At 39.1% G+C, this 27,200-nt stretch overlaps 1 protein-coding gene across 2 annotated transcripts in view; it reads left to right on the top strand.

Annotated features, from left to right (window-relative positions):
* The first annotated feature begins 13,755 nt into the window (after positions 1 to 13,755).
* The window catches only part of samd11 (sterile alpha motif domain containing 11), a 54,771-nt gene continuing 41,326 nt past the window's right edge, over positions 13,756 to 27,200 (top strand). For both annotated transcript variants that reach the window (XM_043224555.1, XM_043224556.1), the window contains exons 1-3: positions 13,756 to 14,526; positions 15,875 to 15,966; positions 26,993 to 27,165. In XM_043224555.1, the coding sequence (XP_043080490.1) occupies positions 14,070 to 14,526; positions 15,875 to 15,966; positions 26,993 to 27,165 (722 nt within the window). In that variant the 5' untranslated portion in view covers positions 13,756 to 14,069. The remainder of the gene's footprint in view (positions 14,527 to 15,874; positions 15,967 to 26,992; positions 27,166 to 27,200) is intronic.

The raw sequence follows: 27,200 nt of genomic DNA on the forward strand, positions 1-27,200 counted from the left end.
AATCAAAAAGTGTTATGCACCTAATACTGCCTTCATGGTTGGGGTATAAATAGCTTGTTTGATATTATAAAGGGATGTTTATGTGTTGCTCTCGCTTCCTATTTCAGTTTGAAATTGTCAAGACAGAAAAAAAAAACATGATTTCATGGGGGTTTTAAGTAGTACGCTATTTACTAGAAACTTTTATATAATCTTTAACAATGGAATTTAGAATATGTTTTGTATGTTATGTTATGTTTGCTTATTTATATACGTTAAGGCCAATAATACAGCTATTTAATATTTTGGTATAGAATATGGTTTATGTATTTGTTTTTATATTTAAAATTCTTTAACAATGGAATATAGAATAAGGCATTTGTATAATTTTTTTAATATGGTATATACTATGTAGACTATGGTTTGATTACATATAAATAAATATCATAAACAAACAAGCAATAACAGTAACTATTTTGCATCTTGGGGTTTAATATGGTAATAACAATATTTGTATTTATTATTATTATTATTATTATTATTATTATTATTATTATTATTATTATTATTAAAAACCATTTCTAAAACCATGATTTTTTTCCTTTTGAGGGTATTCCTAAAGACTCCTAAAGACCCTCTACTGTAAATAATTACACTGACATTTGTGCATTGAGTGAATGATTGTGGGCGGTGTGTGCAGCTTTACTGTGTACAAGTTAGTGTATAGTATAATTTTGGTCAGCGAGTGGCTAACCCTATAGAGTTTCTTGAGGTGTTAAAAGTTCACTGTGTTTGAACTGTGCTCTCTCTAGCCCATGACCTCCATTTCCTCTGCCCAAGGCTGATCTGTGGGCCGCCTGCCCTGTGAACAGTCCCCGGTCCCTCTAGATCGATATTCATCTGCCTACCATGAGCTATGCTTGACCTGTAAGTGACCTTACCGTGTGTTGAAGCTGGATCCATTACATGGATGGCGCAAAACCGTCTTTGTTGGTCGAGGTCAGTTTACAAATACATGTTTGTGTGGGTAAAGCTGCACGATATGGTGCTAAGCCAAAAAAGGTTAGTTTTTTTTGGTTTTTGTCAGTTCAGGGACATTTGACAGGACCGAGCGCCAATGATGTGAGCGGATGAGTGTTTTGTCATGTTTGCGTGTCTGCAGTAGGTCTGCTGATTTAGACTCCTGCTACAGGCTCGTGGTGCGAGCTGCTGTCACTGCTAATTGAACCCCGTAGGTGAAGGAAGGATGGAGGGAGGCAGTCGAAAGAAAGAAAAGCGGGGGAAAAAAGCTCGGGTGAGCCTGTAGTGCCCCTGGGGTTTTGGTCCCTGCAAGCCTGCTTCCCTTGGTCTAAATATCTGGCTTGACGCTCCGGGGCTTCCCTCCATCTTATCTGCTGATAATTGGGTGCTGTAGCTACACAGCACACTTATGAAATATAGATTTCTCCTATATCTGTGCAGAAAGTGCACGCGAAAACCTCCCGGAACTATTAGTCTGAGGTTTACGTTGGAGACTGAGCGACCCTGCATAATGCACTTTGCTTGCTCATAATTCTGCTAAACAAAAGGGCGAGATCGCAAAACCGAAACAATACAGACTTTGTGGTAATGTAGCGTCAGGGTTGTAAAGCGGTACCATTAGATGGTAGTCGATCCCGCATTGTGTTCCTCCTGTACGGGCCCCTCCAGCCGAGATATTCCTCTGAGCCTCTCCTTAGACCAGGGATCTGAATCGCCACTGGCTCTGTTCGAATTACAGTATAATATAATATACAGTGTTATGTGCTACTAAAGCAAACCAACCAGAAGCCAATAAAGTTTGGCTGCGAAGCCTCCTGCAGGATACCAAATGATCTGTGTTTAAGTTCAATCATAGTTAAGGAGAATGGTTTCATTTACACATGATTCGTCAGTTTAGAGTTTCGCTACTTGAAATGTGTAGAAAGTATGTAGAAATCAGCAAGGTTTCACGATTTTAACTTTTCAAAAATGAACAAAAAGTATTTAATGATACGCAACAAATTGATAAACCGTGACAGTACAGACATTTACAATGTTGCAAAAGATTTTTATTTCAAATAATGCGAATATTTACAAAATATGACTAAATTCAATTATTTTCAACATTGATAATTCTTTTTAAAGATTTTTTGTGACGCTAAAGACTGGAGCCTTTCGAACAGCTGTTGAAAATTCAGCTTTGGAAGAAGAATATGTCTTCAAATCGAAAAGTTATCTACCATAAATAATTTGACTGTATTTTCAATTAAATAAATGCATAATGAGCATAATATACTTATTCTAAGCCGAGGCTGATAATGATGCCTCACGCAGTGAAGCATTTGAATGTTTTGTTTGGTAATACATTTACATTTCAGTTTATGCCTGCAGTATAATAGCTTTTGTTTGTACTTATCATTCTTTTACGCTAATACCTTTCTAAATATAATTTTCATTGACGCCACCTTTAAGATTATCTTAATGTGGCTCTTTTCCCCATAAATCTACGGTATTAGCCACCTTTGAGCGTATGAAAGCTCATTAGCATCTGACACCCACGCTGGGCTTGGCTTGCTCCATCTTCTCATTGGCCCACAGTGAGATGATTGTGTCATACAGTGATGTATAGACCTTACAGTGGATACTCTGAATACATTTTCTCAATTTCATTTTCTATGGACCACCAGGGCTTTGGTCAATATCAATTGCAATGGCTGGCTCCGGGCAGACAAATTCATTTCAATTACAATTACCATCGTCGCGACGTTGATTTATAGCGTTGTTTTCTTTCCAGCGCCTTCCCGCTCCCATTAATCACCACTTGCCGGCCCGTATGATCTGCAGTTCATCTACCTGCCAAGCGGGATTGCTCCGCCGAGCATTCCTCCGCCTCACCCCCCGCCAGAGACCACAGGGAATATTAGTGTCCTTAATTCACACTCCATCTTTCCACATTTACTCACAACAATGCTAACTTACGGGAATGCTAACATGATGTGGTTCTCTGGTTTCTCACTCAGTCAGTATATCCTGCTGATCTAGTTAATGGGAAAAACTTTTATACTATTTACAGGAAAAGTTTACACTTAAGACTATAGGGCTGTCGATTAAAATTTTTGTTATAATTGTATGATGTGGCGGTAAATGAATCAAAATAGTCACTAATTGATGTTGGGTGTGAAAATTTTTGATTCAACATAAAATTCATTTCACATAAATGTATAGGCTACACATTAATGGAACATAAACGAAGAAACATATCATCATATTTTAACCTTTTGCAATGAATGTCATTGGTAATCAAATCAGCTTACACTGATTCTTGTTTTTCGTATATGTTTCTTAAAGAGAGTATGTGATACAAGTTTGAAAGATACGAAGGTCACAATATTTCGGTGAACTATCACGATTTGTTTTAATTTAATGATACTCTAATTAGGACAGACAATTTTATAGCTTATCTAAAATATAACACATGGTTCACTTGCTGCTTGAACTGAGGCAATACAGTGATCTGTCACAACAAATTGAATAACCACAAAACGTTATTAAGTGTTTCAATTTGTTACAAAATTTGAGAGGTGCGATTTAGTTTTATACAAGAAGTAAGCAGCTGGGTTTTGCTAAGGGTCATCTGCGTTAAAATGTTTTAATCGTGTTATTTAATTATTATTTGTGCTAATTATTGAATTAACATGACAAACTGACAGCCCTACTTAAGACGTTTAAAAATTACATGGGTAATGGCCTTAAAGAAAATGTTCGCCTAAAAATGAAAATTACGCCATTCTAGGTGTATATGACTTGTATATAACTTCTTTCAGATTCACAGTCTGAGTTTTTTTAAAAATGTATCCTGGCTCTTCCAAGCTTGGTAATGCTGGTGGATAGAATTTTGGGTCGCCAAAGTCTAGTGTGAGTGCAGCTTTATTGACCTTGGGACACAGTCTTGAGGATCTGCAAAGGTCTTTTCTGTGATACCATTTCCTGCATGAACTGCATTTTAAATGTATTATTGGGACCAAAAATTATGCGATATGTCATTGACCCAAACAAAAGTCATTGCTCCAAATGGTTGGTCGTGTACATTCCCTGTTACAATTCATTCATAAACGCTTCCTTTCATGAGACGCCCGCACAATAGTCCCATTCCCAATTCAACAGCCATCCAGTAAACAACCTCATTACATATTTATGAGGTTTGGCCATTTTCATGGCTCATAAATACTGTAGATCATGTTATTGTGGAGACACAGGATTGAAAGCAGCCCGCGAAGTGCTACCCTCTCTTAATTCACCATTTGGTTATAATCAGTCTGGTACAAGCTGTACCTATTTTTGATTGTCTGGAAAGAGACACTCGTCTCTCGTTTTGTCGGTGCTTCCTCCTCTGTGTTTCAGGGTGAGTCAGAGGCTCAGACGTCGTCTAAATATGTGAACGGGTGCCATTTCAGGGCGAGTGTAGCTGAGCCGGGCTGCCGCTGACATGACTGTGTTTGCAGAGTTCAAATTTGTCCCCACGGCTTGGCAGCTGCCACCGGATCCTGCCGTGCTCTCCCGCGGTCAGTCTGTCTCAAACGTCACGTGAAGAGTGGAAACTGCGTACATGTTTGCCGGCGCCTCAACGGTTTCCAGAAAAGGCTGTGATTCAGGCCTCCAATAAAATGCAGTGCTGTGGTTCAGCCTGAACAGATTAAAAGTCTGTTTGGACAACATTTTGATTGTCCCGTTTTGGCTGTTGTGGGAAACGGATTGGGTTGCGACTAACGCTGGAAACTAAACATTTAAAGCGTAACCCGAGTAATTTGTCACTGGACAGATTTACTCCAGATAAAATTATGGGAATCCTTAAAGGTTAATTCAAGAGTGCTAATGTTTGCCTATTTGCAGACGGGAGAAAGAGAGGCTCTTTGAATTTATAGTTACAAAGGCTTTGGATCATCTTCCAAAATCAAGTTAAATGGTAAATATTCAAAAGAATTTCTTCCTGGAAGGATCCGTTAACTAACTTGCCAAACTGCCTCTTCTTTTCCGATATATTGCTTCCTTGTCATCTTAAATCAACAAAATAGATTTCAGTGAACTTTGAGCTACGGACACCTGGTTTTTCTTACTTTGGCTAAAGATTGTGAAAACTGTACAGCTGGATCAGGTATCACCTGAACAAGGGCTTTAGAAGCGATTAAGATATGTAGAAATGAGATGAGCATCCCAAAGAATGAAGAGATGCCTTTTATATGTTGTAAGGTGAATAAGATTATCCAGAATTTTGGAAGATTATGATAAATGATAAGTTATTATAATACGCTGTACCTAATAAACAACAAATTGTTGATATTTAAAAATAAAAATATACATGCACGTATTTTTAAAAACCACAAACACATTTAGGCATTGCTACATTATCATGTACAGTATGAAAAAATATGTATTTATTTTAAGATGAACTAAAAATGACATTAGTCTACATGTACACTTTAAAAACACATTCATTGCCATGTTTACTAAAAATTTAGTTGTTTATAAATTATCTTTTAAATGATTAAGCATTTTGACAACAAAGATAATCAAAATGTAAAAAGTAAATGAAAACACAATAAAAAATGTAAACCCAGAATTAAATATTTAATACTCATTGATACCGATAATGTAAAATCTGTAATATCTGCAGTACTGAATATTGTTCCTCTCTCAGTTTTTAGTGCAGATTCTCTAACAAAGGCTGTGCTGTTCACGCAGACAAACCCAAGTACAGATCAGCAACATTTCCTCATTCTGTGTCATTCACTCTCTGCATCTATTAAAGCAGCCAAAAGAGCAGACTGCCACTAATGAGTGAAGTCTGGCGGGCAGTCAGTCTGTCAGTGAGAGAGCCGAACCCAGCTCACTCAAGGCTGGATTGGTGATTCTTCAGGAAGTGCAACTTCTCCACAGTGCTGGTCCGATGAAAGCAGAAGAGCTCTATCGATCGGGTTCTGGGGTGGGGGTGGCCTGCGGTGGAAGTGAGGCAGAGCTGCTGAAGAGCGAGAGGAGAACTGGAGGGGTTCTTAGGACCTCTAAGGGCAGATGAGGAGGGATCTGGGGGACGTCAACCCCCACTTCTCTCTCTCTCTCTCAACCGCTTTAGTCTACTTCCACAGGGCTTCAGAGTGTGCAGTGTAGTGTTGCTGATGAGAACTGTCGGAGCGAAGCACAGCGGCTGAAGGTCAGAAAAACAGCTGACTTTAGGGATGTTGTGCTTACACACTCAAAACACACACTATCTAGAACCGAACTTGGCTAAAAGTCTTGAATTAGGTTGAAGGGTTACTCCACCCTAAAATGAACATTTTGTCTTTAATCACTTAGCACCACGTCGTCCCAAACCCGTAAAAGCTTCGCTTGTCTTCAGAACCCAATTTTTGGATAAAACTGGGAGGCTCGTGACTGTCCCGTTCACTGCCAAGTAATGAACACTGTCAAGGTAGTATGAAAGACATCATCAGAATACTCCACCTGCCATCAGTGGTTCAACTGTAACATTATGAAGCGACACAAATACGTTTTGTATGGAAAGAAAACAAAAATAACAACTTTATTCGATTATTCGGCACAGTAACGTCACCACAAGCCAAACCGCAGCTTTAAATATTCAGCAATATCCTCTTTATTTTCAGAAACCAGCGAGACTAGCAGCTCTATATTCATCTTGCCGCGGTGCATATTCTTATTACTTACATACATACACTTGAGCGCCACCAAGCCGCTTCAGCAGCTCCAGGCAGGTGAACAAAACATCATTGTTCGACCAGTTTTTAACGTGGCGCATCAAACCAAAAAACTACACCGAGATGGGTTTTTTAATTACGCTTTTATGCTTCACTTTTTAAGCTTGAGTGTGCACTCTCACATTGGCGCCCTTTGTTTGCTCACAAAGTGTTAAACGTCGTTGATAATAGCGCACAATATTCGTCTCGGTGTGTATGAGCCTTAACACAGAACTCCAAAATGGCACTAAAGTGACATTGCGGTGCCAAATACAAATTGTTGTAGCTTTATAATATTACGGTTGAACCACTGATGGAAGATTGAGTATTCTAATGATGTGCTTCAATGGGACATTGACAAGCCTCCCAGTTTTCATGCAAAATATCTTAAATTGTATTCTGCTGGGGGTGATTAATGACAAAATGTAAATTTCTGGGTGAAGCATCCGCCATAAAGTTAATGTAAAACAGTGGGTATCTGCTGAAAAATTCAATACTGACTGATAATAAGAAACAATAAAATATAAGAAACTCTAATATCGACTGTTAACTGACATTGAACTGTTATATTGTGCATCTCTTGGTAGTTTGAGCAGATGCTTTAACACATTGAGCATTGAATGAATATGACTGATATGCAGTTATTAATGTGTGATAGACCTTATGTCGAGACTCTGCAGACCTTGTGAGTCTGTATTGTGGCGTCTGCTTTTACTCCATTACCCTCTTTAGCAATTTAATTAAAGAAGGAGAAATGATTGAGTTGACTAGAAACCGAATTACCTCACTGTCGTCTGTGTGGCATTTTCTCACACACATTATGAGTTTATGCACAGATTTACATGCATTGCCCTTTTTGATATTTCTCTAAATCACGTACCTCTATGGAACATCTCTACTGCCGTGACCAGCCTGCGGAGCCAATGTGCCCCGGGGGACACATCGGCCTGGGCGGCACGCTAATTGAAACGTGTCGGCGACTCATTGACGTCTTGGCTCTTGTTTCAGGGCTATTTCAAACCACAATGCTGATTGCTGGTTTCAGATCACGGAGGGAAAAATCAATATGGCTTGAGAGATCAGGAACTACTCTTTGCAGGTTTAACTCTTCCCGTAGCATACAGATAGGCCAAGCTGATATGTGCTAGTAAAATAATACATTTATCGACACGATAATTGCCTTATTTGAAGTTTATTCAGATTTTATTCAGAAGTTCTGAGCGTATAAATCTGAGATAATACTAGTTTTAAATAATAATATATCTAATGTTCCAGGATTATGTGTATATGTTTTCAAATACATTTTTCATGCCTTGAAAGCCATGCTTTTTTGACACCCTTAACAGCAGACATCTGTTATTCCACTATTATCTCAGATTAATCCTGCATATTTCAGCTATTGTTGTGGCCCATAGATACAATTTTGTGAAGGGCAAACTTCTTGCCTTTCTTTGATATCTTGAACATATCGTTGGACTTGAATATCATGGATGAAATGGATTGCAGATTGCAGATCAGGAATAATTTATGTTGCTTTCACAGCTAGGCACATATGTCGTATGACACTGTTGTCAATAATGCAATTTTTTTTTCTTTTTTTAACAGCATGGTTATCATGATCAGGATGTACGTTTGCCTATTTTGGATAAATAGACCTGCTAGCTTTGGAATCAATTTCTTGACATTATTTACCGTTTATATAAGTCAGAGGTACAGAACATGATGTCAGATCATGTGGCACTGAAAAATTCAGCTTTAAATCAGGAATAAATGACATTTTAAACTATAGTTATAATCACTGCTTTAAAATCTAATAATTGCAGCCTTGGCAAATAACAGACTTCTTTTAAAAACATTTAAAATACTTGGCAATCTCAAACTTTTGAATGGTAATATGTAGTGCGCATTTACGTTGTCCATTAAGGGCGGTGAAGTTAAGTGTTTAGGGAAGGCAAGGGTATGGTTCGGTTGCTTTTAATGGCGTTGACAGCTTCAGACACTGGGCTAAAATCAGTATCCTCCCGGGCCACCCACCCGTCCAGCTAGGAAATAAATCCCATGTGTGCATCCGGGCTGCGGTTGGGATCTGAACTACTCGTGGCCTCGTCTCCAGAGGCAGCGGAGGCGCCCGACAGTTCAGCACAAACCTGAAGAGGCAGCTCGGGTTTACATTACAGCATCACTTTACCGGGGCTGCATGAGCTGGCAACTGTGATCTCCAAAGTCCCTCTGGAGAGTCCATTTAAAATCCAATAGAAGCTTTCTATTATGAGAACCTGTAGAAAATGCATATGAAGGAAAAGCATCAGCCTACATTCTAGATTTTATTTTGAGAGACATAAACTTTATTTAGTATTTTTATAATTCCAGTGTTGTTTTAGTATCATTGAAATGCTATATATATATATATATATATATATATATATATATATATATATATATATATATATATATATATATATATATATATATATATATATACTATGAATGCTTGAATCTGATTGGCTGATGAACGTTCTATGGTCTGCAAGGTTTTCAGGGACCTGCATGCCTAACGTAGTTCCAGACAGATCTTTGACCACGTTAAAGTTCTATATCACTTTCGCCAAATGGATTCTATTGTTGCATAGGTGTTACAACTATATTTGAAGGGGTCAAAACCTTTCATTAGGGTTGTCCTAAAACCAAAACAATATTGGTTCTATGACTTTAAGGATGCTCACTCTCTCTCTCACACACACACACACTCATAATTTAGTTATTAACTGCATTAGTCTGCTATCACTGCTTAATCTTCCATTACTAGGTCTAGAATTACGTTTTGGAATTAACAACAGATGCACTGGATGAGATGCGGAAGAAACAATCCTACTCACAATAGCATTTTAAGTACAAAAACTAGACAAATACCTTGAAAAATATCATCTGATCGATGTCTTGAGGTGTGGCTACAGCAGTATAGGTGGAATAATAACATACTCATATATATATATATATATATATATATATATATATATATATATATATATATATATATATATATATATTCTTTATATATTTATATTTTGATTTTCAATTTTAATTCTAATTTAAAGTTTTAGAAATTGTCTTTCCCTGTTTTTAGCACTTTTTGTTTTTTTATGTTTATACAGTTTATTTCAGCTTGTTATTTTAGTACATGTATGAGAATCGTTGTAGCTGAAATAAATATTTTTAAGACATTATTTCAGTTAATGCATTTTAATGTTATGTACCAATTCTATTTAAAGTATTCTGTTAACTATAAAAACCCTGATAATGATATTTTAATATAAAATGTAAATGTAAATGATTAATGTACAAATATAAAGGTTTTGTTGTCTTATTTGTCTTAATAGTACCAGCTGTTTTGAACCTGTTGACTTGGATGGATGTATGACATGTATTTATTACCTGCTGTAGCTTAGCGGCATTTTATGTTTATGTCTCATAAATGTATTCGCATATATTTCGCATATTTATTTTACTGCAGCTGTGCCAAAAGCGTGACACAGCTGGTCATGTGATGTAAACATGGCGGCATACATGAGTGGGCTTCCTTCTTCCATGTGGAATAGTCAAATTGCTTTCTAGAAGACAAATACTGCATGCATTCAGTCTCAGTCTCATTTAAACTCACATAATTCAATGTTTTCCTCCCCAACGTGCTCTTTTTTTTTAATTTGTAAACGCTTTTAATTAGACAATTAGACTTTTAATCACTGTCGCTGCAATTTTCACTATTTTAATGTTGATGGGGGAGAGAGACGCTGTTTTTTTCCCAGTATGGGCAGGCCTATATATTTTTCTGCTCATGTCTGAAAGGCTGGCTCCAAGCATTAGGGGTGGGCTCTCGCTCTCTGATGGTTTTCCAGTGAGTATTTGTCAGGTCAGACTGTGCACCGCCCGGCGGTCTCCGCTCCTCTCCCCGGGTTATTTATTACCTCTCTCCCCGCCGGCGGCGCACAATGACTCCGGGGCCGCTGCCAACAACGGCGCGGAGGCGGGGACGACTGCAAGGGGGTTCTTCACGTCCGACAGCACCGTGGGCAGCGACCTACGCTGAGAGAATACAGAGAAAACAAAGTTATTGACATGCATTATACTGAAAGAGAGATTTGTGTAATAATACAAGATATATACAGATATACATATATATATATATATATATATATATATATATATATATATATATATATATATATATATATACTATATATATATATTTTTTTTTTTTTACTTAAAGTGATGCCCCGATTCATAATCCATAAATAGCTGTAAACATGTTTAGGTATATGCAAGTGCATACTTTTATTTTGGTTTTTGGTAAAGTGCCAAACCTATAATACTCATACTTACTAAAATACTGGTCTACTGTAAGTATGTTGTTAGTAATGTGAACATCATTTGGCAAAGTATCAAAATTATACTCTGATACCAACAATAATTTTACCGATTTTAAAGATTTTAGAATGATTGTAGTTTTAAAAGCTTTAGCGGCTGAAGACGGCTAGAAGGAATGCAATCAATTTTAAAAAAATGAATTACTCCGTTACCAACATTTTAAACCCAAGTGGATGAATACAACTCCCTCCTGCTGCGTTATAGCTAGATAGTAATAACTAAAGGTCAGGCCGTAACCTCAAGCATTGTTTACGTACTCTGTGCATAGACTTTGATCCAGGACAATATATTGAATGTGTTTATTTTTATTTATTCATCCATTCATTCAGCTTTGAGTTTGGTTGTGCAGTTGAGAGCACGCGAAAGAGAAGTGACCCAAACTTTAGATAACCAAACGTTTCTTCAACATGCATGTTGTGAAATGTGAAACCAATTCATGCACAGTGTGAGTGGGTGGCACTTTCATTTCGATGAGCAAGAAGAGGATGCCACAGGACTTGTTCTGCTGAACTGCTGATAATGTGGGGGCTGAAAGTTCAGGGGAAGCCGTCCTGAACCAATCTGTGGGTTGAACGCTACTTTGTCATCTGCAAATTTAGGGGAACCCCTCCTTCATAAATAGAGTCCCTCGTGACTCACCAGTGATTATAATGTAGAAGCGAGTAGGGGTGCGGGGCAGGGTATCCCCGCGGGGGATCCTCACACTTGGGCTTTCAGGGATCTCCTGAGGTCTCTGAGAACCTTCGACCTTTAGGTTGTTTCCAGTTTTCTTGTGATATGCCTTTGCGGGGGCGGTTTTTCATTTCTAGATTGAAATGATGCGTAGAAAGTTTTAAGACTAAGTCAACAGCGTCTGTGATTTAACAATTATGATCATCTTTGTCTTAAAAAAGTCTGTGTCAGTTTAACACATGTAAAAATGATAGTTAAGGATGAAACCATTAGCTACATTACCTCTGGTAGAGAATCATCTGATCATCTTTGGTTATAGACTACATCTTATGTCGATAAGGTTGAAATGCAGATATGGCGGTGAATGTAAGCACAGTCAGTTTCATCTTATTCAGTTACAATAAATTAGTTTAGAATTGCTTTTGCAACGTTGTTCAACAATAACGGCAGGCTTTACCCTTTTTCTATATATTGCATAACATGAAAATGTTTTTAGTATGTCTGAGAGACCGGGATTTGCATTATAAATATAAAATGATTATTAGCATTCGGTAGCAAAACGTATTCGGTAGCTTTCAATGACACTCAATTTAGTTTACATACATGACATTTTGCAGCCACACTGTTTCTTTTGTAACTTATGAATGTATTTTACTGTAAATTCTGGCAACCACAGCCTCCTTTATTTTACAACAAGGCCCCACAATGACATTACCAGCAAAATGATATCAAACCAATGAATCAGAATTTACTTTTCTTGCAGCTTTTTTAAATAAAACCAAACACAAGGTGAGCTAACAAACACCGAAATACATGCAGTAAATAGACAATAGTAAATTGTAAACCAAATACAACTTGCAACAGAAATATGAACAAGTATTTGCAATTGTGTGTATTTTTTTTAAAAAGAATGGTAACGCTTTAAAATAAGTAACACTAGGTAACTACGACTTTTCCCCTCAATGAATTCTTAGTTTGCTGTAACATTAAATTAATAGTAAGGTAGTTGTTAAGGTATTGGGTAGGATTAAGGATATAGAATAGGGTCATATAGAATAAGGCATTAATGTCCCACTAATAAATGGCTAATATTATAGTAGTATGCATGCTGATAAGCAACTAATGGTTGTAACCGTAAAAATAAAGTGTTGCAAAAATAATATTTTATTTATACATTTATTCACCGTAAACTGCATTGCAGGTAACTTAATGCAACAGTCGTTTTTTTGTAATTCTTTCGCTGCCTAATGTACTAACTTGTATATTTATAGTCACATTTTGCAGCATCGTTATCTTTATCTGTATCTTCATTTATAGTGTCCTTTGATTAAAAAAGACCTTAACTGAATAAAAACAACCACATAGCTGAACGAGAACGGAAAATAAAGCCCAAATCGAACGGTTCCTGTGAACTCCACGCAGTGACTGGAAACAGTGACGCAACCTCGTCCGTCGCGGACCCCCTCGAGTTCGCTCGCGCTCGCGCTGCCTCCGCTGTTTAAATGGGCCAAGTTTGAGAAGCGGCGGAGAGTGCAAATCTTGTTTGGTCTGGGTCTGTGAACTAAAGCGTGACTTCAGCGACGTATTAGGGGTTAAAGAACGAACGAGCGAGAGAGAGAGAGAGAGAGGGAGAGAGAGGGAGAGCGAGAGAGAAAAAAACAAAGTCCCATTAGCGCCAGGCATCATTTGCAATCGAAAAGGCGCACAAAGATAGCATAACTATTTCTATCCTCGTCAGATATGAAAATGTTCCGAGCCAATCTGGCTCACTACCCACTGTGCACGTACTACTGAAATTTTACATGATCTACACTCCATATACACACGCTTTATTATGTGTTAAAATATCCCAGCGGTACGCTGTCCTCGTTGCTTTCGGGACAGAAATAAACTTAGCGCCGGAGTTGACGGAGGGCATAAACGCGGCGAAGTTGCCATAGTGATTATTTTAAAGGAAACGCGGGATAAACGATCATTAAAGCACGCTCAGCGTTAATATCTGGCGGAGATGTCAGGCATTAGTCCGATTAGATGTGGTGGGCAGGAGCGCGGGGAGACCCGTCAGGCGAGCAGCGCACTGAGGAGAAGAGTGAAGTGGTGAATGGCTGAACTTAAGCGCTCTGCTGTCAGCCAGCGACGCGGGAGTCGTGCGTAAACACACCGGTGCGCCTGGAACTCCGCGAAGAGGGACACAAGTTGGGGACGCGCGAACTGCTAAACGCTCGTTACCGGCGCTGCGCTTCGGGTAACATGCCTGCCATCAAAAAGGAGAGACTGGATGGAGAAGACATGGCATTAGCCGCCTTCAACCAACCCGAATACCTGGCCCCTTTAAATGCCACCGCTATCCCCGTGGTGACCCCTCATCCGCCGCCGTACGATCACATTTTCGCCCATCACCAGCGCGCGTACTTGGGCTTTCGCGACGCCGCGCTGCATCAGCAGCACCTTCACCACCACTCAGACGACTTCATGCTGGAGAGCTTCTCGTCTATCCCGGACTTTCAGCCGTTTTTCGACAACGGGGAGCCTTGTATCGAAGTGGAATGCGGGGAAAACAAAGCGCTACTGTACATTAACAAACTGTGCCAGGGCAGCAAAGGGCCCTCCATCAAATACCGGGCTGAGTGGCTCACCCCAAACGAGTTCCAGTTCGTGAGTGGAAGAGAGACAGCCAAAGACTGGAAACGGAGCATTAGGCACAAAGGTAAGTCGGCGCCGCGTGCAGTCGGATGGATGTCGCCTTTGAAATAAGGGCTCGTTTAATCGTGTTCGCGAATGAACGGAACCGCTCTTTTTAAGGATAAAACAAATACGAGTTGCTGAAGAGCAACGACTTTCAGGGCACTGAGAAGAGCTCGCTGTGCTTTAAGTAAAGCGGCTTTGAATGGGCTCTGTTGGGAAAGAGGTGAAAAATGGTTTTACGCACGTGGACGTTACAGATAGTAAAGTAAAAAAAAAAACCGTTTTTGCTTGGACCGAAAACTTTTCCGACTGAATTTCACTTCTACCTGAAGTTGGTTTTGTAATGAAGTGGAGTAGAGCAGGATTATGACACCGTGGCACATTATCAAGCGGTTATGGATTAAGCAACTTGTGTTTACTAAGATTTCAACCGGCGCACTTTCACGAGGTCTAAAACACCGAAAGTGGTGTTATATTATGTGTAGTGACTCGGTGCAGACATATATGCTTACTAAATCGTTTTGGTTCGTTTCCCCACCTCACTGTATCGTAATAACATTTGTATTTAGTTCGTTTCGGCAGTTTGTCGTTTCTATTTAGTTGGCGACTTTTCAGAGTTTGAACTCGACTTTATTTATCAGTTACGATTGATAAGCACAACAAACCTCTCTCTCCATGCTGTCACTGATTGTTACTTTACTCATTTTAAGACTGCCTTTGAGTTTACGTTTTTGCCTTCATTAGGCTTCTATTATTAATTAATGGTCACAATATTACGAATCGATTTCTAGTTAATATGATGTTTAGGTAGTGATGTGCACGTGTGCATTGAGTTGTTTTATAAGTGCAGTACATCAGGATTATCATAAGAAGCAGCTCGTGTTTACGAAGATTTAAAGTGGGAAAATGCCATATTTTGATAAGTTACTGTACGAGTAATATTTCCAGCTTATCTAAAGAATTTTATACAGTTTACTTGAGTGTATTTACAGAGGTTTCAAGTCTTCTTTCGGCCAACAGTTCATTTCAGTTAAGACTAATTTCGTGCATGTGCTCTCTGGGTATTACTCATGGCCACTTGCTATAAATAAAACGAATGTCCTTTTAAGACACTTTTTGTTGCACTGTGACACTGTCCCATGGATGAGTTTGACAGATGGGTGGATGAATGCAGGAGCTGTTAAAGTAGTCACCGAAGGCATGCGTTTGGTACATTTTGGTTGGAGTCATCAGATGCAGGTTCATTTCTGAATGACTCTTGAAAGCATGATGCTAGGAAACGAATTCTGGGTTTAAATGCTAGACTGGTTTTACTCCATGTCTGCATATACATTTACAGAAAGGCTAATGACTGTGTTTGAATTTTTTAGGGAAAAGTCTGAAGACACTTATGTCCAAAGGAATCCTACAAGTACATCCTCCAATCTGTGACTGCCCTGGCTGCAGAATTTCATCTCCTGTGGTAAGTGTGCTGTTTGTGCGCTCAGTGTTACTTGTTTTGAATTGAATGTGCATTTTAAACATATTATCAATGCGTTCTTTTATGTATCACTTTAAATGGATAGTTGTTTTTTTTTTTAAAAAAGAGAGAAATCTGTGTTATTTATTTAGCCGCATGTTGTTCTAAACCCGTGTAACTTTCTATCTTACAAAAGGAGATGTTAGTGTCTTACTCACTCACTTTCATTGCTTTTTTCCCACTTAGTAAAAGTCAACGGCGACAAAGTGTGCGTTGTTGTTGTATGTTGAAATTGTCCTGCATGTAAAGCGTAAGGAAGTTTAATCAGTGAAAAGTTAAGCAGAGGATGACACGGCACTGCTGATGAATTACACGGTTTGATGCATTTTTCTGTGAATTGCATTAGAGATGTTGAGAAGGACAGTGACTTGCTGTTAGCGCTGTCACGGTTGTTTCTCAGAAAGTAAATAAAGAGCAAGTACAAGGAAATGTGAAATGGTTGGAATTGATTGTTTTGGTTTGTTGGACTCCGAGCTGCAATGTAAGGTCACAGATTGTCTGTAGCAGATGTTCGAGCGAAATGCGCCACGCGCTCCTTATTTTCACTTTTCCAGGACGCTTCATCGATCATGTAGACGACAAAACTAGTTCAGTGTCCGTGAAGGTCAGAAAGAAATTGGGAGTAGTTGAAAGATTCATCTCTCTAGAGGGCATTTTTGCTGAATATTTTGCTCTTTTGCTGTGACATAGTGGCCATATGTGACATTGTGATCATATCCTGAAGTTAATCAGTAATATTAATAGCTGATGTATGGACTTTCATATCTCTTTATTCTCGCTCTCTGATGTCTCTCACCTCTGTTAGAACAATCAACTTTGTGCATTGTGTGCGAGCATGTGTGTGTGTGTGTGTGTGCAGCAAGGCGGCTAGCGGTTGACTGCCTGCAGTATTTGTCCACACAGGTGCTGTGTTTTTATCTGAACTGAGCGCGTCTGTTGCCGCCTCTAACGGTTAATCTGGAGGGGAAGGGCGTAAGGAGCTTACTGAGCTACTGAACGTAGCTACCGGTGATTACTGAGGCAGCGGCACGCAAAGCGAAGGCGCTTCAGATAAGCTGGAGGTGTTTGAGTGATGCAGGTAAACTACTGAGGAGGGCCTGAGCCAGAGCCAGAGGAGATAAAAACTTAATGGCTTAGTTGTTTGGGGCCCTTATATTACCTCGCACTGAGGGCGTTAGAATCTCATGGAGGCTGATTTTGAAGATGAAGTCGAGGAGACTCGTCACTAGCTCTGTCTGATTGTTGTCTTATCATTCCCACAGTGAAAGGGTTCTGTGGTGCCGTATCATCTGATAGTGTTCGGATGAATCAAACCCTGACTGAAATTGTCTTGCTTTAATTGGTTTAACCATCTTCCATCTGATTATTTCAAATCACATGTAAAGTTCTTTTGAAGTTTGAACGTTTACTTTGAAACGGTTACAGTTTCTTTTAAGTGTTGTGACATCATCTGCAGCATTTCTGATCTGAATACTTGGTGAGACGATTGTCGTATTTGATCTTCATGTGCACTTTTTTATATATGCCAATGCCATATATGCGATTATGAGCGGCCAGTTATTTTTAAATCTGGTGACCCACTTTAGAGTAATTTCCAGGGTTTGTTCTTTTGTTGTTAAAGCTGGTAATTTGCGTTGTGTCCACTCATTCCCCTCCATGCTGCCGCTTTTTGTTGATGTTCTGTCTTTGGCCTTCCTTTGGTTTCTCTCTTGAAGGTGACATTTGCAAGTTTAGCACCACTAGTGGTACCAGATGGAATTGCATAATTACTCATTGACTCAAATTTCAGTTTGGTGCAGCAAGCAGCTTTCCTAAACATTTCACCACCGTTGGTCTTCCATACAGGTAGCCATGTCCCAAACATACCTCATTGGTTGGGGTCAATGTTGCTCAAATAAACAGAGTATTTATTTTCAAGGGAACTTCAGATCCATAGTTGGGATAGTAGAAAGCAGGCATAATGACTCCTGTAACTCTACAACCAGATATACACTGACGGAACATGGACACTTTCTCTAAAAACACTCACTTTCACACTATATAAATGTTCACACGTTAATGCTTCCGTGTGAAAGAAATATTAAATGTTGAGAATATAATTAACACTTTGGTATTACTTGTTCACTCACTTAATGTACACACACTTTGTCCACAAAGTTTGTCAAGAACTTGTTCATGTTTTCTAATAGCAGTTTGAATACTTCTAAAGTGGTTGACCTGGACCGTATATCTTATGCTATTGATGTCTGTTTTTATTTCAACAAACTGATTACGATTAGTTTGGAGGAGTAGTTGCAGGAAGAGTGAAGAATAAACCATATACTTAATGCTTCTTCTTTAGTATTTGAAATTGACAGTTGGATATGCTGAAATGGGGGCTCTCGGTTGACTCAAAAGTCAACCGATGTTACTCTGAATTTGGTTGTAAGTCCTGAAATGGAGAATCAGATTCGTGTGTATCAGTCACTTCAATAAATGAACTGTGCATGTTGTTAATGTATTAAGTATGAATGCGACTCTTGTATTCTGCTTCTGTTTGAGCGTAGCTTTCATGAATTAGCATCCACAGATCTTGCAAGATTAAATGTAAAAACAAGAACATGTATAAATCAACAGGTCCTGTCACGCTTCATGCAAATGAATATGGCAACATGCGCTGTGCTGGTGTGCCGTGTTCATTACACTAATTTCTCAGTTACCTAATTTCGTGTTTGTTGCCATGTTGGAGGTGAAAAGTTTTCTTTTGAAGGTTGTTAATTCATCATAACACCTAGCTTAGGTGCGATATGTGACTGTGGACCTTTGAGCTGTTGTGGTTAATTGTCTGCCTGCTAATATATTATATGTAGATTTGTACTAATTAAGCGTGCTTGACGACATAGAACTATTTTTTGCATGTTTCTCTGTGGACAGATGAATGATCCTGTGTTGTTGTTGCTTTAAGAGTCAGAGTCATTCAGTCGGCCTGGCTGTTGTCTCCCAAGAGAAATGTGCTTCCTTTCTCCTGTTTTTTCAGCGGAACTAGCGGAGGCTGGCAGGAAATTACACTCCGCTCCGTCTCGTAAATATCTCTGCGAATCTGGGCTTCCCCCCGCTGTGTCCCGGGTCAAGAAAGAGTTGTCACTGGGGGGTTGGGAACGAGGCTGGTTAAAAAACATGGAAGATGGTGATGTCGCAGTCTAAACATTTTAGAGTTGGTCCTTCAAAGAGAACAGTCTCAGCAGTTGTTGATGTATTCATTGCACGGCTGGTACGCAGCCTTCGGAAGCAAGAGGAAACTGGACGTGGATGGAATAGTTCTTCCAAAAATGAAAATTCTGTCATCATTTACTCATCCTCATGTCTTTCCAAACGTGCATGCTGTTATTTTTGCCTGTTGAATACAAAGACAGTTTTGAAGATCTTGCGGCTCTTTCATTGCAGTAGTTGTGAAAAGAGACCAAATAGCACATTTCTGTAGAGGAATGACATTTAAGTTGTTATTTAGGGATAACTGTCTTTTCTGCAAAACTTGTGTATAGATTTTTTTGGGAGTTTTGTATGGAACGAATATATTTTAGACTATCTCTATATCATGCTCATGTGACGTTGCTGTGCTGTGTGGTCGCGGAAACATATCGCTTGGCGCATTTTTATCCATAACAGTTTAAAAACAAGTGATTTTAAGCTGTTAAAGCGCAATCAGCATCAAAAGAGAACTCATTTCGCTCAGTCTTTATGCTGTAAGAGGGGCATGCTCATGTGAAGATGGTCCTCATACAGTGCTGAATGGGAGTATTGAGTTATTATTTAGGCTATTAGGCTTATTAGTTATTTTTGTGATATTGACACTGTTAACGAGATTGACCAATGGACGCAGGCTAAATGATTACATAAACGATAACATGAAAAATACAATTTTGATTTCATTACACAAAAATTAACTCACGTTTACACCCTCATGTCAGTCCAAACTTTGTTCTGTGAACCATAAACGAAAAACATTGAAAAAATGCTTGTGTACCATTGTCTTCCACTGTATGGCCAAAAACGCTAAAGACATTTCTCAGAATGATTTCTGATGTCTTCCACAGAAGTCCTGAAGTCATAGATGTTAGGAACAACATTGGAGAGAGTAAAAACTAATCGAGTGTAATTTTTTTTTTTTTTTTTGTGAATTTTCCCCATAATGAGATATCATACTTTTATTTCAGATCGTTCTCTCTTCTGTGAAATGACGTGGTTAAAACGGCTTGTTTACGCAAGTAATTAAGGTGTCGACTGTGCGATTCAAATTCACTAGAACTACTTTAACAGCAGTGTAATTAGACAGCGATATTTTGGCTGTGGAGCGTGTGGTATTAGGTGAGGTTTGTTAGCGTAGACCAACGCTCATTTGGCAGAGTGTTGCTGGAGGGCTGGGTACGGGCAGGAATGGGGGCTGACGCCACACAGTCTCACAACAGCTCCTTCGCTGTGGGGGGTTAGACTCGATGTGTGCGCGTGTCTGTGCGCCGTACGAGGGTTTGTGTAGCGGTGTGTTTGTATCCCTCACATGGAGCCGAGGCCATGCTGCTATGGCAACGGCAGGATCCCTCCTCAGGACAGCAGCGAGCAGCCAGGCAGTCTCTGCAGTGTGTTGCATTCATGAATTAAAGCAAATTAGAGCCCACTAGAAAACCGCACCAAACTCACAACAGGCTTTTTCCGCTGATTTTATTAGCCGCTTTTGCTTCAAATGGTGATTGTGCTGTATTTTGTGCAGTATTTTCCCCAGTGGTAAGCAGGTGAGACGTTAGTTTCAATTAATTTTGTGTTTGCGCATCCTAAACTGCCACATATCTTGCAGATCATTTGGAGATTAATCAGGAAATGTTGTCACTGAAGTTGGAGCACTTGGTTACAGGAAAACAGAGCAGGAAAGGTTTACAGTCAGGAGAGGGACAACTGTGTATGTGTGTGTGTTTGTGTGTGTATCTGAGCTGGGTGTGTCTGTGTGGGTGTTGGTGGGAAAGGTACAGGGCTTATCTATCAGCTCATACAGCTGATCATTACAAAGCCAGCTATATATGGACGCACTCCTCCCAAATGTCAGTTTTTACATACGGCTGACCCACTTCTTCTCTCAACTGTTCAGATACAGTTGGACTTTTGGAATTTTCACACAAAAATTACAATGCCATTGTATCCTATATATATATTAGAATTTTATTTTAATTATCTAAATATTATAGCCAATCAGATTTGATGACGATGTAAAGGGATCTTATAAGAATTAAATAAAATGTGTACATAAGCTCCTTTTACACCGTCGTCAGATCTGATTGGTTAAAGAGCTTTTAATATATATATATATATATATATATATATATATATATATATATATATATATATATATATATACATATATATATATATATATATATATACATATAGCTTTTTATGTTTGCTGCCTTCTAGACAGAATTTCAGTCTCTACTGCTCAGTTGATCCTGCTTTGGGTTTGTTTTCCTATTTAGTTTCTCAAATGTCTAAAATGCAAGTTAGTTATTGCTTAAAATTAACTTTGCACTGCACTGAGTTTAAAACAGTTTACAATATTAATATTGTTACAATGATTTCGGTTTTAAATATACGCTGTGTTCTATTCTGTCATATTAATCCAAGAATTTAGCGAAAAAAAGTATCGCAATTTCCACAGAAATATTAAGCCTGGAAACTATTTATAATATTGATAATAATAACAACAACAGATGTTTCTGATAATAATAACAACAGACCCAAATCAGCACATTAGTATGATTTCTAAATGATCATGTGACAACAGCATCCATTACTCCAGTCTTCAGCATTACTATCACAGGGATAAACTATTTTAAATCATAATGATATTTCACAATATTGCTATTTTTGTTGTATTTTTACTGTATTCAGATTTTTTTTTATCTTATCAACCCCAAATATTAGAAAAGTAATGCATAAATATGTAAGATTAAAAAAAAGAAGAAGTATATTTCTATAAAACATATCTGTAAGCTTTATTTGTAAACTTTGGCTTACTTTATGTTAAATGTGGCCTATACATTTCACTTTTCCACTTTTTATTCATACATTCTCAGTTCCAGCTTCTATATTTTGGACTCTTGGGAGTGTGTTGGAGTCAGTACCTATCCATAAAGGTCTCCTGTGGCTGTCTTTTTTGAAGGGAGGGGGGATCCAAATGCAGGCAGAGAAATCTTGGCATGCATGGCTGGACTGCCACTGACCTCCCCGCGCCGGGAAACGCTTCACTGGGCTGACACAGCCCGCTCACCCTATGGGTCAGGGGGGTTGTTCCGGGTGCGGATGGGAAGCACACTGCCCTTCAGCTCTCTCTTACTTACCATATAACTTACTTCCATAACTATTGCAGCACTGGCAACAAAACAGAACAGTTCAGTTTTGTTTTTAGAATAGCTTTTATAATTAGGTTTGGTGAAAGGAAGTTGTTTGCCAGCTGGATACACGAAAAAAGGTTGATTAGATCACATCATGTTGATATAACTAAACTCTGTGGCAAATCTGTGGCACATAAAGTATTTATCATTTCCAATAGATTTAAGTAGGCACATTAAGCCCTGCCACACCAACGTACAGGCCCCCACCCCCAGCTTGTGCCAAGTCTGCCCAGCGTCCCGCCTCCACACTTACGCTCAGCGTGTTTGTGGCGCACACACACGCACGCACACGCACACACACACACACACACATACACAGAGGTTAGAGCAGACAGACGCGTGACTCATTAGGCATTCGTCCCCCGGGGACAGTGCTGGGGGAGCTCGCCACAGCTGCAGGAATGTCATGAGCTGCTACTGCTGTGCGCAAATGTGTGTGTGTGTGTGTGTGTGTGTGTGTGTGTGTATCTTAGCAGAAGGCCAGCACACCTTTCAGAAGATACAGCGCCAAGAAAACGTCTCTCTGCTTTTCCATATCATCCTTACTGTCTGAGCCAACAATAAAAAATGTAAGGACGCCTTCAGAACTCAGAAGTCGACTGAAACACATTATACACAGATTATGCACCGGATAGATCCGGTCCCACTTGCTGATTAGTCACTACAGCGTTCTAGTTTAAAATGCACGATATGGTAACAGCTCTGACGTGAAACACCTGTTCACCATATCACTGCTCATCACCTTAGAGACCAACTATTAAATTTAGTGTACTGGAAAGAGACTGTGTCTTCTAGAGTTCATGAAGTTGGGAAAGTAATAATGTTCTTGAAGTTGGGAAAGGAATAAAAAATATTTATAAAGATTATTCAGTAACTTTACAATTGGCTGTAGAGCATTATTACGGGCACATTTAGACTTTGAACGTGAAAATGGATGCAAACAAGATGTGATGTTAGCTCTTTGCTTCTGTTTTTAATTTACACAAAAAAGTAATATTACATTCTAATTATATAAATATACCATTCATGAAAGCTCCCATCAACACTTAAATTCAGTCAGGAGATAAATCTGTGGCTTTGACAGTAGATTGTCTTTTTGTCATGCATCTTCATGTCATAAAGAATTTGCAAGCCAGACCTCTCCAAACTTTACATTTTTTTATGAAATGGAACACAAAATTTATTCACACTAACTTTTTCCTGTCTCCCACATTTAAATGCATACGAATGAAAATCAATGGCACTCACTGCAGTAAGTTTTTTAGGAAGAAGCTAAACTACCATTCAGAGATTTATTCATAAGATTTTAATTAAGTCCTTTTATTTGAACAAAAATACAGTAAACAACAAAATACTTTAATATTAGTATAATTTAAAATAACAGTTCAAAGCTTGATTTATCAAACCACAAGTTTGCAGAAATCATTCTGATATGCAGATTTGCTGCTCAAGAAACATTAATTATATATTATATTATAATGAAAAAAAGCTTCAAAAGAATGTGTTTGTTAAAATAGCAAACTGTTGTAATCAAAAGCTGTCACTTTTGATAATTTTAAAATGTCCTTTCTGAATAAAAGTATTTAAAAAATCTTTCTGATCCTTAACTTTTGAACAGTAACATATATACTTTATCTTCAACCAGAGGTCACGGTGTGTCTTTTTTATACAGTCCTTCTCTGTCAGGTTTTTTCTTGACTTGTTATGGCTTATCTAAGGGCAGCTTTACTGTGCTGTAATTCTACTGATTTCTTTCTCCCTCTTGTGAGGTCTTTTCTATGAGGAGATGGTGAGAACATCTTTCGAAGCGTCTCAGCTCATGAGTTTCATGGGACTTAAGACAGAACCCCAACCAAGCTGATTACTCACTTGGAGTTTACGTGTGTGGTTTTATATTTATGTGTGTGTGTGTGTGTGTGTGTGTGTGTGTTTTGTACAAATGTATATATATATATATATATCTCGTCTCATTGAAGGGCAGACATTAAGTGTGGGTGGGCTTATTCATAGAAATGCTACTTAGAGGAAATTCATATTCAATATTTTTCCATGCCTGAGTGACAGAGTGTGTGTGAGGGTGTGAATCTGTGTGTGTTTATGTACATGTAGGCGGGAATCGAAGCCCAGGTTTTTTATGTTTTTGTTTTGAAGCACCCTCCCTGACTCCCTCTGTGCGGAAGTGTTACCGGAAATAGTGCGCAGCCGCCCCCGGTTCTGCGTCAGTTACGCCGAATAAAGCGAGGGGGCTGGACGGGGGGTTTCCGGGAGGACGTTGAGAAGGGTGGGGGTTGGAGGGGGGAATGGGGGCAGGGAAGTGTGTGTGTATGTGTGGAGGCCTGTCTCCGCTGAGGCCATGTGGGTAACAGCCGTCTTTCAACGCTAACTTTATCAGCTAAAGCATCACCACTAGAGCCGGCACACTTCATACGTGGCTTCCAGTGGCTTTTAACAGCGCCAGAACGTGCTTGCCGCACGAAAATAATGTCACAAAAAACGAAGTGTGTGTTCACGGTTGTGTGTTGATATCATTTTACTCCAGTTTATACAAGATTAGTGTCAGTATAAATAACTTTTAAATAAATGTGTTACTTCATGCTGTGCTTAAACTAAATACCCAAAACTAAAACTTGACTAATCTTTAATCATACTGAACCAAAAAAAGGAGATGTATAGACAAAAAACTGCTTCCTTGGCAAAAAAAAAAAAACAACCCAAAAAAAAGACAGCCGCTCTGGAAAAAAGTGTGTTCAGCCTGCCCATCCTCAGGGATGTTTTCATCTTTTTCGGCTTTTTTCCCTCCTCCTTTTAATGTATGCCACTTGAGAGAATCCAGAGGGGCTGCACCTGTTTGCCTCTTGGCTAGTCTCTCCACCTCCTGCCCCGGCCTGCCACTCACGCCTCGGCTCCTGTGGGATGCTCTGCATATGTGTATGTGCGCGTGCGAGCTTTGGGTGTGGAGGAAGGATAGCTGCAGGGCTCGGCAAAGTTTGACAGAGACCGAGATGCAAGCATGCTCACACACACACATACTTACACCACCCATTCACACAAACAGACTTTTCAGTTGAAGTTTTTCAAAGCTGTATCCATTTCTCTGGATCTCTGAACACTCCTATAGGGGAGATCGGGGTAAGCAGCACTGCTTTTTAATTTTCTGGTATGAGCTGAAAGAAAGTATCTATACGATACAGCCACAGAAGTAAGACTTTTACAAAAAGAAATGGGGGATCCAATGAGACAAAAATAGCCTGTTCTGCATACCAAGAAATAAATGTAATTAAATAGCTGGTTACACATGAACGTAAACCTTAAAGACGTACAAAAAGAAGTAAAGTGATGCACAAATTAATGCACACAATATTCATATTATTTATATAGGTTAACATTATTCACATATGAATGTTGAGTTTCATCATTTTGTAGTCATATTCATATTACTGGTTCATAATAGTAGTTTACCAATTTGGGAAGTGTTTCATTTAATACCTAAAATAAAATGTAGTCTAATTGCGTTAGATTTCAATAAAGCACTGTAGACTTCAATGTAGCACTTTCCCCAGTCACAAGTCACAGCACTGAGTAAAATCATGGTCACATGGTAATAATGTTATACATTTTCTTATTTTATGATTTTGAGGCGACACAGCACACTCCTCTATTCCATACTGTTTTTAAAATATGTTTTGTCTCTTCCTCTCTTTTACCCTTCAAATCCTCTCTCTCTCCCTCTCTGTTCACTCATGGATAGAGATAGAGGCACAGAAATCTGCACTGACCCCTTCAGGTCACATTAAAGGTCGCCCAGCTTCACACACTAAACCCTGAGGGCCTCTCATCCCCTTCATCCTTCGCTGTCTTTAGATGTCTGATGCGGATAGAGGGAAAGAGGAAGAGAAGGAATCACTATCACGTCTCGTTCACTCACCCATCCTCCATCACTGGTCTCGTGGATCAATGGTCTTTCCCTCTGCACGGCTCTGTTTGACTGAGTTTTGCTGTTGGAGTTCAGCATGTTGTGCATTTCCTTCGTTCAGTCATTACTTTCTCATGATTTGTGACCTGTGATTCATGATTCATCATTTATGAGATTCATGATTCAGATGCAGCTGCATTGAATGTATGTGAGGCCGATCTATATAGGTCATATGACAGCAGGAGAAGCTAGAATGATAATTTGCTGGGATTTATAATATTCTGGAATCATTTTGGCTTAATTTAAGATTGTCATGTGAATTTTGAGGCTGGTGTACTGTAGTTATTTGAATCGTATCTGCTTGGGTAAATTATGAATTCACATGCTTTAAGTATATGTATGTCATGAAAAGTAGCCTGTTATGAATCAAAATACATGAATGCAAATGCAAAAAACATAATGAATACGACTGTAATCCATTGAAAATGTGTTTTATCAGCCTAAAGAGAATTGAAAGCTCAACCAGTGTGTGACGGATCGGGAACATTAGCCATTTCTCTGTACCGAAGCTCAAGCCAGTAAAATCAGAGAAGGCTGTTCCCAGTGTCTCAGTCTGTCTGTCCCCTCTGTGCTCCTGCAGAACCGTGGGCGACTGGCAGAGAAACGCACCATCCCCTTGCCGCCAACACGGGTGCCCAAAAAGGAGTTGTCCTCCGTTTTCAGCAGTGACGACAGTGAGGGCAGCGAGCGGGCCAGCGGAGATCATGCAGACATCAAACAGGAAGAGCTGCATTACACTATCATGAGAAAGAGGTGAGAATTTGTTGAGTGTGTGTTCTGTATATGTG

The sequence above is a fragment of the Puntigrus tetrazona genome, chromosome 23 (assembly GCF_018831695.1).
Source record: "Puntigrus tetrazona isolate hp1 chromosome 23, ASM1883169v1, whole genome shotgun sequence".
Taxonomy (NCBI): Eukaryota; Metazoa; Chordata; class Actinopteri; order Cypriniformes; family Cyprinidae; genus Puntigrus; species Puntigrus tetrazona.